We start from the raw sequence: 14,887 nt of genomic DNA, 5'->3' as shown, positions 1-14,887 counted from the left end.
GGAAGTTTACATACAAAATCTGCATTTATTTTTTGACACTTTTAAGTACCATAGTAAAATCAAGTACTGTAGAAGGACCAGCCCAGGGTCATAAAACTGTAAACTTTTAATAAATGACTGTGGAAATTTTAAATAAAGATAATGGAATCAGAGTGGAAGGCATGTGTAATGCTACTGATGTTGGATCCACTACTCAGTATTGTACTCAGGCCCAGGAGTCGGATTGTAATTTATCAAAGGGCAAATGGCACCATAATCATTCTTACTATCTACCTACTAATCCATAGGCCACAGCACCCTGGGGCCCAGGGCAGCCACCAGCCACTGGTTGCAAACACATTATGTCAATGCCAATGCCAAATCATTAATATTTAACCATGATTCATCACCCCCAAAAACAACACTGGACTGATGAGTCCTGGTAGATTGAGATTTGAGTCATGGCCGAAATGAAAAAACCCAGGAACTAGGAGGTAGGTAGGTAAGTGAGCAAGCGATACCTGATCAAAAATTTAAAATGTCAATCTTAATGTCCCCCTCTCCCCCCCCCCTGCAACATCAACCACCCATGTTGTTTAAAAATGAAAAAAAAAGAATCAGAGGTTGCGTGGCTGAAGGAAACCTAAAAGAAAAAAGACAAAAGAAGAAAAAAAAAACACTCGAGAAACTTACACCAAGTGTTTAGTGGTACCCACCAGTAAACACCTAGTGCATGCTTTGAAAGAAACAAACAACTTTTTGCAATGTACCCTGTCATTGCATGCATCTTGCTCAAGGATCTCAACATCGCGATGTCTGTCTTATCTTGAGATATCTTGAGATTATCTCAATGATCTCAAAAAAATTGCCCTTCCTATATTTAATTATCTCAAATAATACATGTCATTTGTTAATGAAAAAAAATAATAATCTCACTGTCTTGCCTCAGTATCTCAATGAGAAAATCTCAAAAAAAAAACAGGCTCATCATCATCTCAAAGAATACCTCTCATAAATGTCAATGTCAGTTTCAGTGTATCATAATCATCTCTGAACAGTCTCAATTTCTACATACAAATATCGCTAGTTTGGTATACTAAACTAAAGTCTGAAGAGAGGCTGGCTCTAACAATCTTGATTGCATTACACCCACATGTGGGCTGGGGGTCCTGGTCATCCATTATATTTGCTAAGTCAAACTATTACAAGGGTGACACAGCTACACACAGCCGTAACACAATCAAGATTGTTAGAGCCAGCCTCTCTTCAGACCTTAGTTTAGTATACCAAACTAGTGATATTCGTATGTAGAAATTGAGACTGTTCAGAGATGATTATGATACACTGAAACTGACATTGACATTTATGAGAGGTATTCTTTGAGATGATGATGAGCCTGTTTTTTTTTTGAGATTTTCTCATTGAGATACTGAGATGAGACAGTGAGATTTTCTCACTAAGATACTGAGGCAAGACAGTGAGATTATTATTTTTTTCATTAAGAAATGACATGTATTATTTGAGATAATTAGAGATAGGAAGGGCAATTTTTTTGAGATCATTGAGATAATCTCAAGACATCTCACGATAAGACAGGTGGTGCGATGTTGAGATCCTTGAGCAAAATGCATGCATTTACTGAATGTACACCAGAAGGGTGCAGTGATGGTGAATGGTGAAGAGTATGATCCCGTCGCGGGATGAGTGTATTCCGGCATTTGGAAATCGGAATCGGGACGGCCGAACATTTTATTTTTTTTTGCTCCATGCTCAGTGACAATCATGAACCAGAACCTTTCCAGAACCACCTTTAAGGCGTCCTTCATCCGACGCGGTCGTGCGCGCCACCTGGCTCGAGCCTGTTATGTCTGTATGTTTAATCTCTATCTTTCATTTATCTTCTATACTTATTTCGTTTTCCGCGCCCAGCTAACCAAAAGGATGATATATTGATAGGTAGGAGGTAACATCACATGTGAATTCCAGAAGTCAGAGGAAAATGAACAAGTGAGGAAAAGAGAAATGACTCGGAAGCACCAGGACCAAATGGGAACGTACTGTGGACTGTGAAGACACCGTCTAGGTCTGTAAGTACATGTCCAATTAAAAACGAAATGATTACCGAGTAAGTAAAGTTACAGTTACTCTGACTCGACGGCCCACCGACGACCGTGGTAAGAGGTGAGATTAGGAGTCTAGGACCTACGTATTTCTTATTAGAACATTTATGTTTACCTTCTTAACCGAAGTCTATATTTATGTGATCTGCAAATAAAAAACTGGCATATTCAAAAGGTATTCTGCTGTCTTGCAGCCCCGGAAAAATGAAATTACAATTACATAAATTACTGTTACACATTATGAAACAACCCCGTATATCTATAAGTCATGAATAACGTTGCGGGCCCCCCCCCCCTATCGATTACTAGACACGAAAGAATCTGTTGGAGTTACAGTTACATTTACATTGCTGACTTCTTTTGTCGAGACAGGAAGTATAGGCGGAGGAGGTGATTGGTAGAACCAAAAGGTTGGATACTGGCGTTGAATGTTGTTGGTGAGGAGGGCGACGGCTAGTAAGAGGGCGCAGGATAATAAAGAGACTGGGAGGTAGTACCATCCCATGTCTCTTACTTCTTCGTTGACGGCAGCTAAGAGTGCAGTTGCACCTATAAATTTATTTATTAATTAGGGGGTCACTAAAAGGAGAAGAAGAACCTCGTACCTGCGGGTGGATGCATAGTATTGGTGATCATCATCAAAACAATAGCAGTCGAACATGAAAGTGAGCCAGCGAGCCATTGCAACTCCAAATAACGTTCATAGGTAGGGAGAAGTCGGAAGAGTTTGGTGATGATGACGCCTGTTAGGGCGCTGATGAAGTGACCGACGAATAAAGCGCGAGGTTGGGAAAGTGGAGATTCGACGATTCCCCAGAGTAAGACTGCGGATGCACCCTGGGTTTATACTTTTAGTTGGCGTGTACCTTGGGAATAAGATAAAACGTTGCGACTCACGAAACCAGCTACGATGGGTGGTATCTCCCTGTCGATAAAGTACGAAGCTTGACCGAAGACAGCTTGGAGCACGCATAGACCACAGAAGGACCCGATCCACGCCCAGAACCAGGCGCCCCAGGGTGGTAGTTTGGGTGGAGGCGTTGCACGGTAGCCGATCCATCGAGATATCCAGGGTGGAAGACGGGCAGCCCAATCCATACCGGCCATTTTTTGAGTGGGGGAGAATTGAAGGGTCGTCTAGAAGGGTCGTGGCCTTTTTCTATTTTGCTTCCCTTCTCCGGAACGTCGGACCCCTGTGACTTATGTCATCCGCGGCGGTGACTTTGACTTTGACTTTTGACTGCTGCCCGGTACGGTCACGCTGCCTACCCACTTGTATCCCGAGTAAAGCGCTCTCGGATGTCAACGTTTCAACTCGAGCTGCCTCTCACAAGTTGGAACCTCGGATATTGCGATCACATGATGTCTTCCTCCGAGGAACCCTTGGCGCTTCGCGCACCGCAACTCCGAGTGGGTCGAGGATCACTCGATCACTGTCGATAGTGACAAGGCACACGTAGAGTGGCGTAACCACGGAACTCTCGCATACCCCACCCGCCTTACCAGGGTTTCCATATAACAAATAAACTAATTGGCGACGGTCTGGAACTTCCTAGTCATGTCCCTCCTCATTCGATTCCTCGCCGACCCATTCGCGTTCCGTACTATGGTATTCTGCACTTCCTCCCTTCCATACCTTCTCGCTTCCTTCCAGACTGTCAAAGACTCTATACTCGCAGTCGGTCCTGGGAGACGTACTCTCAACCTTCCGCCTGTCGAGGGTAGGTTTAGCATTTCTCTGAATCAATTCATTCATTTCGCTAATGATTCTTATTCGATAGGACTGTTCCAGACGATAGGAGCTCCTCGATGACCACGAAACTTTCAGTTCAAACTCTCCACCTAATCTCCCTCTGTCCGCGGGGGTTGTAGCTGTTGATCAGCACATAAATACAATAATCATACAGCTAATTCGCACTGGGATATATGTTGAGCTAATAATATAACACGTTCCTCGGAGTATACCGGGACTTCCTCGCTAAAAAGGCCGCTTCTGTGTTTCCAGCACTTTTTCATAAAGAATGTACATCTTGATGGCCGTCTTCTTCTTTCCCCACCATGGACCTTCGTGATTATCGGATACCTCTTGATCTTCCGGGTGTGGCCCATCAAAGTGTTTAGTGTTCCGTTCGTCTCGGAGGATATTCCGTCACTCGACCTATCGCGCAGAGAGGCATCTTCCCACTGTGGTTTACAAGTTACAGTATACTTAACCCTGTGATAATCCGTACGCATGAAATGGTCAGGTGGTTCAACGTCAATGATCGACATCGACATCGACAGGATATAACCGTTCTTTCGAGATTCCGCAAGACTTCTGCAGCTCGTTCCTGTGGTTCCAGTTTCCAACCTTGGACTACCGAACGCGCACAGCTTGCCCCACCGGGTACCTTACTCTTTCAACGGCGAAGAGTGCTTCCCGGACCCTACAGGCTACAACGAAAACCTGGAACCTGGAACCAGTGACATCCTTCCCGAACAGAGACGCCCCGGGCCCGTCAAACGGACAAGGTAACTCGACTCTGCGTCATAGACCCGCACACCTAAGTATAAATATAAAAAACAAACAAACAAGTAGGTAAACGTACAAACGAAACGTCTGGCGACGATTTCGCCTTGTCTTGTCTCTACTAGTAACAAAAATTGTGAAGTTGTAAATTGGGGTCCCGGGTGTTCCTCTGAAAACAAAATCGGTGGGATACGTATACTTACTTGGATTTGCCAGTGTATCCGAGTCGTTTCTTTATTGGAGGCAGCGACCCCTAAGTATAGAGGTACCGCCAAGAGGAAGGGGACGCTGTGGCACCCCTCTCCCTATCGTCGTGCAGGGGGAATGATTTCCGATTATTATTATTACGGATTTTCGTCGCTTATGAGGTAGGTATTAGTATTCCCATCGAAAAGGCAGAGAGAGAGAGACAGCCTATCAGCGTGTAACCCCGACGGATTAGGATTTTTTGTCAAAAGCGTGAAATATCCGTTCCTTTTTTCGATGAAAAAGAAAAAGCGTTCGTACCCAGGCCTCATCAGCTTTCTTCCGCTGGCAGACTTTCTCGTAAAACCTCGAAGCATTGAGATAAACTTCCGGGAAGGAGGTCTTCGTTTCCTTCTACCTGGCAGTTTCAAGGTTGAGCGCCAAATTCCGTCCATTCGAGAATTCAAAACAAATATGAAACATAGAACTTACCGGTACGGCAGTAAATCTTTTCGTGAGGAGCGTTGCCTTTCCATGCAATGATGAGAGTCCATCTCGGTGACATTGAAATTTGAGCCGTCTTCAAATTCATCCCTGTCAAGAGTGTATCGTATCCCAAACCGTAGATTTAGCAATTGAGCGCATGCAATTTATGGTAACATAGTATAAATATACGTAGATAACGAGTTGATAACGGGCGTACCGTAGGCTTCTCAACTCTCCCACCTCTTAAGTTCTCGCTTTCACCGTCAACTGGCCTCAGTGCGACTGCACAGAGGGTCATTATCATGAATAGCCGGAGCCTGAAAGTCCTGCCTTGAACCCCTTCATCCACCATTTCACCCCCGGTTTCCGGGTCTAAGGACCTAGCCCAAAAGTTTCATCAGCCTAATTGAGGACCCCGGTTTAGTACTTGTTTCTTGGTAGTAGCCGCCTTCCGAGTACGTCGTCTACACTTCCTTTATTGACGGGGACAAGATCTGAGAAGATTTATGAATAAGATGCATACGCGCCATGCTGCACAATCAGAACACGCCCATGCTTTCCTGGAGGTGATTGGGAGGTGAGATATTAAAATCCAAGAGTCTCGTTATGAACGTTAAGAAAGAAACTCAGAACGGTAGTCCCCCGATCGCTTGTTCGGCGTCAATATATTCTCACGGTTCAAATCAATCGGCGGTTGTTCACCTACAAGAACTTCCAACCTCAAAGGCCCGCCGAACAGTAATCATGCCTCCTACGTTTTAATAAACCACCAGTGCAGATGGATTTGGCTGGATTATTTATTCTCACAGCTTAGAAATTAAAAGTGCCGTTGAAAAAAAAAACACGGTTGTCGGCCGCGCCACAAGGGAGAAGCGTTCCTACTGACCGAATAGTGTAGCTGGCAGAAATACGGCAACTAGAGGACTCCACACCAAGGAAAAAGCAATGAATTGAAACAGCCATATGGCCATACTAAACTTTACGCACATATTGAATAGACTCCATGCCAAGAAAAGACTAATATATGGAAATGGCCATACGGAATCTTTGCGCCCAAATTGAATGTGATGTCATGGAGTTGTTTGACCTCTCTTGATATACAAGTATGGATGGAGCATTCTTGGTTTGGAATTATTAGGATAATTTTTACCTTGGCACAAGTCAAGTCTCTGTGTGTCCAGATTCTGCAAGAACCTACATTTTACTACTAGGTGTCAAGGTAAATATCTACAGCAAGCCAAAATACACAAATAAACCAAGGTTCACTTGGAAACATATCACAGATACTTCAAAACTGACTGATCAAAAGAGCTGTGTTCTTGGAACAATGTGGGTTATAGATATGATTCGCAATTACCTGGAGCACCCAAGTCTAGAAGATAGAAGACTTGCCTGGATGGTTTTAAAGAATTCAGATATCTCAAGGATCAATGTGGTTCTATTCCTCACTCCACCTCCTTTTTGTTTAGGATGATTTCTGAAAGAGATGTGACTGTACACCCTCCTGCAACGTAGGTTCCACATATATCTTTGCATTTTTTAATCTCACCACTCAAACACTTAAATTTTGAGCAGTGCTGGATTCCATGTAGGAATCCCATCTTGCAATGTTCACTGGCTACATAATGCTAATCTCAAAAACAGATTATAGGATATTTCTTGAACTGGGGTTTTTTTGGTGCTCTATGTGTTCAAGTCTGTGAGTCTCCTATTGCACTTTTCCCATGATATTTGGAAATTCAAGTTTTACTGTACAGTTCTCTACTATTGGGCATTTCCAAAAGACAAGCTAGTCATGAAATTAGTTGTTTATGGCCTGTTTGCCTTGGATATCATTCAAACTGCACTTATCACCAGAGATGCTTTCTTCAAGTTTGGAACTCATTTTGGCAATGTCACCACATTTGCTTCCCTGGAGAATCTCTGGCTCTCAGTTTTTGTTATAAATGCTATTAGTATGTTGCAAATGAATTCTCCAATTTTTTCCACTACTTATCCTCCCAACTCTCTCTCTAGGTGGCACCATTGTCCAGCTATTCTTTGCTTATCGTATCTCAGTCTTGTCCAAATTGAGAATTCTAGGAACACTAGTTGCTCTTGTTGGCCAACATTTTATTATCTGGAACATGATTCTAACTCTGTACTTTGTAGTTGGCTGTTGCTGGATGCGCAGCTGGTATTGCAAGTGGTGTTCGGGCCAAAATCAGTACCCTCACCAATCTGGCAACTATCGCTGTTAGTACAAAGACTGAATCTACTGTGTGTAAACCCTCTTTCTGTTCTGAATTTACTCTTGGGCTGTCTGACATTTCACAATATAGGTCTGGCTATCTATCAGTGCAGGTTGTGATATTGTTATTGGAATCTGTATGGTCACAATTGTGAGATTATTATTCTTGGTTAAAGTTTTGTTCTCAGAGACTTATAATGATTCAATAGCTCTCCAGGAACAGAGCCACTGGTCTCAATCCTGAGACTGATCATGCTACTAAGAAGATAATCTGGTTGACCATTGAGACAGGTGGGTCTCCATCTATCAATAAAATGATTTATTCTTTGTGCTAACAACAGTCTTTGTATACTAACACATAGGGACCCTCACCAGTAAGATATTAAACTTCCTAGCTTGATTGACTATTGATTACTGACTATTTTCCTTAGCTGTGGTTGCCATTCTCACTATGGTATTTACTATTGCTTTCCCTGACAAGGCCTACTGCAACATATTGATGGACATCATTGGAAAAATTTACTCCAACAATTTCCTGGTTATCCTTAACTGGAGAATCAAGATTGTGGATGGAAGGAGTAATGTTACCCAGTCAGCAACTCAGCAGAGCAGTTTTCACTTTTCTCCCCCAACTATGAATCAGTCTGCCATGAGTAAAACCATGGCAGAGGTCAAGATTGAGCGGCAAGTTTGGCCTGAGAACAACTATTCCAGGGAAGATAACATGTAGTTCCTTCATTTCTGGTGGGCACAAGCAGTGTGAGTGGCTTTGAAAAGGGTGACTCTTTGTTGTACAAATCACTCACTCTCAGATGTCTATTATGAACATCCTTGTTGATTTGGGAATGATATATTCAGGTTAAATATGATGGCGGCAACTGCTTGTAATAGTAATTGGCTTTCATATGTAACTATAGGACTCCTGAGGAGTGTATTCATTTATATATATATATTTATATTGCAAATTCACCTCACCACATTATCAGCAGTGTGGTTTCAGAACTTGTACAAGAACTACATCACAACTGCCTAAGGAAGTGTGTATCTTATACAATTCTCAAGATATAACAATATTCATAGTGGATCACCAACACAATATAACTATTTGCCTGAGGTTCTGTTTCTCACTAGAGGGCCACAAAAAAAAACCCTGCTTGAGGATGGTATTTATACTTCTACAGTTACCACACTCAGAGCGTGCATGTTTAAAAACAGCTTGTGAGAATCCCAGAGAGAAGGGGTTCAGGAGAGGGCTCTTCACAAAGGAAAACCAACCCATGGTATGATTATCGTGCCAGCGACAGAGGATGAAGATTTCTGATTTGTTGCTTCCCCCTAAGAGTGGAACCTCGTCCTCAACCCTCAAACGATGATTAATTCCCGCAAAGGTTGAACGTTGAACATTGAACTGCGTTGTGAACAACAGCATCAGGATACCAGGATTACCGGGAAGGGGGGGGTCGCCTTGGAATGAGTAACAATAATATTTGTCAAGGCCCTACTAGGCATGCCAGTACTTGGTAGTCAAAAAGCTTGAAAAAAGAACTGTTTTCTGTCCTGATCCCATTCCCTGGGCTGTTTTAACCCCTGGGGAAAGAAAATCCATCCAATGTAAATGAAGATTCAAAGCGGTATCGCGCTGAAAATCGGATTTGACCCTAAAATGCATATTTTTAATCATTTTAATAACATTTGAGTTATAAATTAAGGGAATGTAGGACTAGGGTGAGCCCGAATTACTAGTCAAAGCACAAGCCTCTACGTGAGACTTTAGCAGTACAAAAAGTACAGAATTAGAAAGATGAGAGACTTCGCGAGGTTTCGAAAACGGTAGAAACCTCAAGAAGCAGCCTCTTAAAAACCTTCGTATTTTGAATAGAAGGCCTCGTCTTACTTGCGGAATGCTTGGGGCGAACATAGGGAATTTATTAAACACTTTACTTTGACTTCACAAAGTATTGTTGGACAACTCGGACTTAAAGGAATTAACGAAGGATATATCGGACAAAGGCCCTACATGCGGACCTAGGATAGAAATATCCGGCTCCCATGAAGTCATAGGAAAAGGAAAGGATTACAATGTTCCGAAAACAAAGGAAATCTAGACCTCGCGAGGTTGACATGACAGTTGTTACCGAAGACAGGAACACAGGAAATATGTCATGAGCGGCGACTGGTTCTTTTCCTTATTTAGAGGACAACAGGACAAGGGTGACATAGGAGATATGTTTCCAAGGATATGTGGGCAACTCGGAGACCTCGGGAAGTCTAGGCTCTGTCATCGTAACGTGGATACAGACAGGGGATTCTTGGCTTATTATTTTATTCATGGTTTCTGGCACAACCTCTTGTATTATGCCTGATTAGGCGAGTTTCTGTTCGACTGAAAAGGATTTTATTATTATTCTCAAGTTTACTACATATCTTGGACTTTTATTATTTTTATTTCGAAAAGTGTATATAAGGAGGGAGGGTAGCAGGAATTTTCCCCCAGCAGCCTACGAGCGGAGATGCAGTTCACCTACTAGGACTAGCTCAAGGATTTTACCTTTGCCCCTCACTTCGTCGAAGTTTGGTGTTTTGTGTTTGGATTGATTTGGACCTATTGCAATTTGGATTTGATTGGATTGTTATTGGAATTGAACTTGGGTTTTGAAAGTCAATTTGGACTTATATTGAATTGGAATTGCATTTGGACTTGATCGGAAATTTGAACTTGAACTTCGCGAAGTCTTGAGAAAAGCTTTGTTGAATCCTTGTTGTTGAAATATTGAATTAGTGTTTTGTCTTGTCATTTGATAAGAAGGAATAGAAACTTGATTGAATCTTAAAAACCGAATATCCCTATATTCTCTCTTTCTTAGTGCCTCTTAGTGCAAACTAAAGCCTTAAGAATACCGACCTCCACCCCTTACACTTGTGTAAACTCTTCTTGGTGTGGTTTTGGTTTGCGCACTTCGTGCTTGAGGTGTGTTTGCTAGCCATATTTAGTGGTGTTACACAGCGTTATTAGCGGATGGCAACACCATCATTTCTACTACCTAGTACACACAGCCCCCAGCAGAAATCACCGCCTCCAAAGTGATGCTAGAGAATCAAGATCAGTGATAACAGCTGAAAAAGGAAAATGAAATACAAAGAAACGAAGGAACATCAACACCCTGTTACCCATACCATTAAATGTCAACACCTTCGTGAAGGTTTTGGTGCGGGAACTATCCCAAAACTGATCAATTGGAAGGCTAACACCATGAATGTGCGGCTGAGAGAAACCAAAAAGAACCAGTCACCAAGAAACATCAAGAACTTAAACCATTAAGCCTTTTAACATTTACCTGTTTACCTGTCGGTGAAATATGAATATCTAGTTGTGTGCTTTGAGAAAAAGAAAAAGATCTGTCCCTATGGAGGTGCAATTTAGTCACAGTGCAATGATCATGATGGTAAAAGTTAAAGAGTAGAACAGGAGAGTGCATAAGTACGGCATTTAGAGTCACATCAGGCTGGACCTTTGCTCGACATACAGGGCACCTGCCTCCTTCCATTTCAGTAAACGCATAACAATTTTGATTGTGTTATACTTGCATGTAGCTGTGTCACCCTTATGGTAGTTTGACTTAGCAATATAATGGATGACTGGGACCCCCATGTCATGAACTGGGTCATGCTGCACCCCATTTCCCCCGATTCTCCTCTGATTTCCTCCTTTTAGTTCTTGGACCTCCTAAATATAGTTTACAGACTTCTTAGTTATTCAGTATATAAGTTATCATGTATTCATTGATTCCATAGTTGAATCAACTCTCACATTCTTTCCTTTTCCCTTGTCTTTAGGCTCTTCTGAGAGCTTTCAAGTGATTGATTGGATTCCCGTTCATTCAGCCCAGTCAAATCCTCACACCCCAGCCCACACACGGGTGTAATGCAATCAAAGTTGTTAGAGCCAGCCTCTTTTCAGACCTTAGTTCAGTATACCAAACTAGCAATATTAGTATGTAGAAATTGAGACTGTGTTCAGAGATGATACACTGACACTGGTATTCTCATTTATGGGATGTATTCTTTAAGATGATGAGACAATTTTTTTTTTGAGATTTTCTCATTGAGATACTGAGATGAGATGGTGAGATACTGAGGTGAGGCAGTGAAAAAATTTTTTTTTTCATTAAGGAATGACATGTATTATTTGAGATAATTAGATATAGGAAATTCTCTGCTGTGCCCAGCTCATACTAGCTGGAGATCTTATGTACTAAAGTAGTGATTTCTGGGGGGGAAAAAGTTGCATCTACGATCATCTCAGTTCAGTGGGTAGGTAGCTGACATGTTGTTGAAAATTTGAGAATTACTAAGGGACACTCAAACCAAAATCAAACCTTTGAATTTGCATTGTCACTGTAACTTGTAATCTGACATGATGGAAACCTGGATACTGATTACTGACTTAGGGAGCTGTTGAAAAGGTCCTCAAGTATACTACTATTCCCAGGGTATTGCTATAACTACTGGGATGTATCAAGTTGTTCATCATTTTGACTGGGCAATGCACAACATATCCAAGGTTACCACAAAATTCATGGCAAGACCATCTGTCTGTTGGAGCTTGATGGCTTGAGTGTCAAATAAATACCTATCTGGCACATCACACATATCTTTGCTTGCTCTCCCCATACCCCTTGTGCCTACCACTCAAGGGTGTTCCTGCACAGTTGACTTCTATACCTCCAATGGCATCAGCAAAGGTATGAATTAGCTCAATAACAGCAATTTCACCAAACTGATTGAACCTGTGAACTGGGGATAGGGTGACAAAGATATATACCTAGACCAAGTTTTGACCCCTCATGCTGCCTTGGATGTGGCTGTCAAAAATAATTTAACAGGAATGTTAGGATTAGGGAATGTTGCTGGTGATGGTAATAGTAAGTATTTTCTCAATGGAATACATGGACAAAATTCAAAAACTGTATTCAGAAATCTGGACATTATTTACTCTCTACTCTCAAATGGCAGAATTTGATATCATAACCCACAACACAACCTATAGAGAAGCCATACACACTTTGGTCACAAACAGAACAATGCTGGGATTTGGATATGAGAATGTGTTTGTTCACCCCTCTACATTTAAATGTGCCAAACTGAGTACTTATAAATTACAGATACTATACAGTAAGTGCTATGCTTTGAATTATATTGGATACTGAGATTCAAATTTAGGTAAAAACACCTCTGTAGGTTCATCTCAATTCTTAACATGTGAAGAGACTAAAACACATGAACTTGGAGTTTGTATGGATATGCAGCAATCAAAGCATACACTGCCTATCAAGATCACAGCTTTTTGAACTTGGCACAGGAGTGCTGGAACTTGGGATGGTCATTCTTCATTTCAGATGAGGCCATTAAATTGGGCAGAGTTGCAAGCAAGTCTCTACCTCTTCGAAGAGCTTGTTTTGAAAAGAACAACAATTATATCAGTAGGTTTTATTCTTATAACAATTCTTTTATAATGAAATTCTTGCTTTTTAGCAATGGATCTACTTGGTGGTGTATTTGAAGTAGGTTTCACAGAACCTCTCTGCCTTCAACTTCAGACATGAACTAACTCCTTGAAGGAATTTTCACCAACAAGTGGAGAAATTGGCATTGGAACTTCTGTGTAGGTTGCTTCCACATCATACTCCTGCCACATTACTTAGACATCACTAGGGCATTTCTATTGTGAGAAGTCAATGTGAAGATTCATATTCTGTTTACTCATTTCATACACTTATGGCAGACTTTCAGCACTACTTGCTGAAGCAACGTCAAATGACACATATATCAAGGCTGCAAATCAAACATTTGAGTTTATCAACATTAACTCAATTGAGGGTGAGACAACCTTCCTTGGTTTGGAGGACAACACAACAAAGGCATGTTATAATTCTACCCACAAACCTTCAGAACTATGGTATCCACCAGCTGGAGACCTCATTGAAGGATTGACCATCCTTGGAGCTGTTGATAGCTATTTCTCAAAATTGTTGAGTTTTGTTTGCTTTCTGAACTGTTGTTACTCCTATTCTCATGCTTTCCTTTGAAGTGTTAAAGAGCACATTCAATCTCAAACCTTGTTGCGACAGAATCAAAGGCCAGATGGTATCCTCGATATAGGCCCAAATTACATACCAGGATTTCCAACTGGTGATCCCTTCTTAGTGCGCGGGCTTATGACTGCATATAGGAGAAATGTCACTCCTGAATTAAGTGACTATATCAAAACCTTTATAGATATTCAGGTGATTCACCATTCAGCATTTCTCTTGATACACTATTCATTATGTTAATCTAGTATAATGGCCTACTCAACAACACCACATATCCAGGAACAAATATATATGGAGGCTCATGGATTGGCCCACCATCACGAATTCTTGACCTTGCTAACCAGACCTTTGCTGCTATGGTACTTGTGCAGGCAATTGATCTTGTCCCTTCTCCTTCCCCTCCCTCCAATGTTACCAGTGTCAATACATCAGGATCCACATCTACAAAAACTGGCACAATAGTAGGGGGTGTTGTTGGTGGAGTGACTTTCATTGCCATTGTCACTGGTCTCATTCTTCTTTTTCTTCATAAAAGAAAGCAAGGCCACCAAGGTCCCACTTCAATCCTTGCATCTTCTACTCCATCTGTATTCATCACATCTTACCCTCCTTCCACATACGGAATCACTCCCTTTATACTGCCAGAACCATGGGAGATGGATGTTGCACCAAAACCTGCAAAGGCCATCATTTTTGACCCAAACATTCAGCCAACTGCAGACGAACCAGTGGATCCAGAGAACTTGATACAGGGCTATAGCATGGCAGACCAACTCAGAGTAGATGAAGTCACCAACCATGCTGAGGATGATTTTGAGTCCAGATTCCAGGCCATGTCAACAGCACATATGGTTAGAATCTTGAATGCACGTTTGGAAAGCGAGACATTGCCACCTACTTATCAAAGTCAGGTTGGAAGTTGTGTATAGTGGTGGGTCAGTGGGTCAGTGTGGCTGAGATAGGCTCACTTTTAACTGCAAGGGCTTTGTGTAATACAGCATATTTATTATCTTCTCAGTCTCCAAGTTTATAACTTTTTCTAAGTCATAGCTCATAACTTGACAAGGCCAAAGTGTGACTTAACAACTGACAAATTCCTGTTGAAGTCCAATGGGTTGCCAGCATGTCTGATAGCTGAAATGTTTTGTCTATAATTGTCATGAATTCGCTTCTCTCTTAGATTATCTTTCTTTCATCTTATCATATTATAGCTATCTTCCAACTGATCCAATCTATATCTTATCAAGTCACATGTACTGTACACATTGTAGCCACATGTTATATA

The 14,887-nt window shown here is 41.6% G+C and overlaps 4 protein-coding genes across 4 annotated transcripts; 3 read left to right on the top strand and 1 right to left on the bottom strand.

Moving 5' to 3' along the window:
* Positions 1-2,260: 2,260 nt before the first annotated feature.
* On the bottom strand, positions 2,261-3,230 carry E1B28_002007 (uncharacterized protein). Its single transcript, XM_043147989.1, has 3 exons — positions 2,997-3,230; positions 2,705-2,936; positions 2,261-2,648 (listed from the first exon to the last, which is right to left on the bottom strand). Exons 1-3 carry the CDS (start codon positions 3,204-3,206, stop codon positions 2,395-2,397), a joined length of 696 nt encoding a protein of 231 aa, XP_043016703.1. The 5' UTR covers positions 3,207-3,230; the 3' UTR covers positions 2,261-2,394.
* A 404-nt stretch (positions 3,231-3,634) lies between these two features.
* E1B28_002006 (uncharacterized protein) lies at positions 3,635-4,078 on the top strand. Its single transcript, XM_043147988.1, has 2 exons — positions 3,635-3,820; positions 3,881-4,078. The coding sequence occupies exons 1-2, from the start codon at positions 3,658-3,660 to the stop codon at positions 3,910-3,912; spliced, it is 195 nt and encodes a 64-aa protein (XP_043016702.1). The 5' UTR covers positions 3,635-3,657; the 3' UTR covers positions 3,913-4,078.
* Positions 4,079-7,075: 2,997 nt separating this feature from the next.
* Positions 7,076-8,240, top strand: E1B28_002005 (uncharacterized protein; the record flags this gene model as incomplete). The annotated part of the gene is made up of 7 exons (XM_043147987.1): positions 7,076-7,235; positions 7,297-7,379; positions 7,432-7,539; positions 7,602-7,661; positions 7,720-7,801; positions 7,873-7,884; positions 7,942-8,240. 7 exons carry the CDS (start codon positions 7,076-7,078, stop codon positions 8,238-8,240), a joined length of 804 nt encoding a protein of 267 aa, XP_043016701.1.
* A 4,804-nt stretch (positions 8,241-13,044) lies between these two features.
* Positions 13,045-14,531, top strand: E1B28_002004 (uncharacterized protein; the record flags this gene model as incomplete). The annotated part of the gene is made up of 6 exons (XM_043147986.1): positions 13,045-13,071; positions 13,129-13,172; positions 13,223-13,234; positions 13,293-13,538; positions 13,599-13,794; positions 13,848-14,531. 6 exons carry the CDS (start codon positions 13,045-13,047, stop codon positions 14,529-14,531), a joined length of 1,209 nt encoding a protein of 402 aa, XP_043016700.1.
* Between the last annotated feature and the right edge of the window lie 356 nt (positions 14,532-14,887).

Source organism: Marasmius oreades, chromosome 1 (genome assembly GCF_018924745.1).
Source record: "Marasmius oreades isolate 03SP1 chromosome 1, whole genome shotgun sequence".
In the NCBI taxonomy this organism is placed as follows: domain Eukaryota; kingdom Fungi; phylum Basidiomycota; class Agaricomycetes; order Agaricales; family Marasmiaceae; genus Marasmius; species Marasmius oreades.
This window is presented reverse-complemented; position numbering and strand designations above follow the sequence as displayed.

Coding starts and splice junctions, on each gene's coding strand:
- E1B28_002006 (XM_043147988.1), top strand. CDS start 3,658: ATGTCCCTCCTCATTCGATTCCTCGCCGACCCATTCGCGTTCCGTACT. Junction 3,821..3,880: donor CAACCTTCCGCCTGTCGAGG/GTAGGTTTAGCA, acceptor CTTATTCGATAG/GACTGTTCCAGACGATAGGA.
- E1B28_002007 (XM_043147989.1), bottom strand. CDS start 3,206: ATGGCCGGTATGGATTGGGCTGCCCGTCTTCCACCCTGGATATCTCGA. Junction 2,937..2,996: donor CACCCATCGTAGCTGGTTTC/GTGAGTCGCAAC, acceptor GTATAAACCCAG/GGTGCATCCGCAGTCTTACT. Junction 2,649..2,704: donor TACTATGCATCCACCCGCAG/GTACGAGGTTCT, acceptor ATAAATTTATAG/GTGCAACTGCACTCTTAGCT.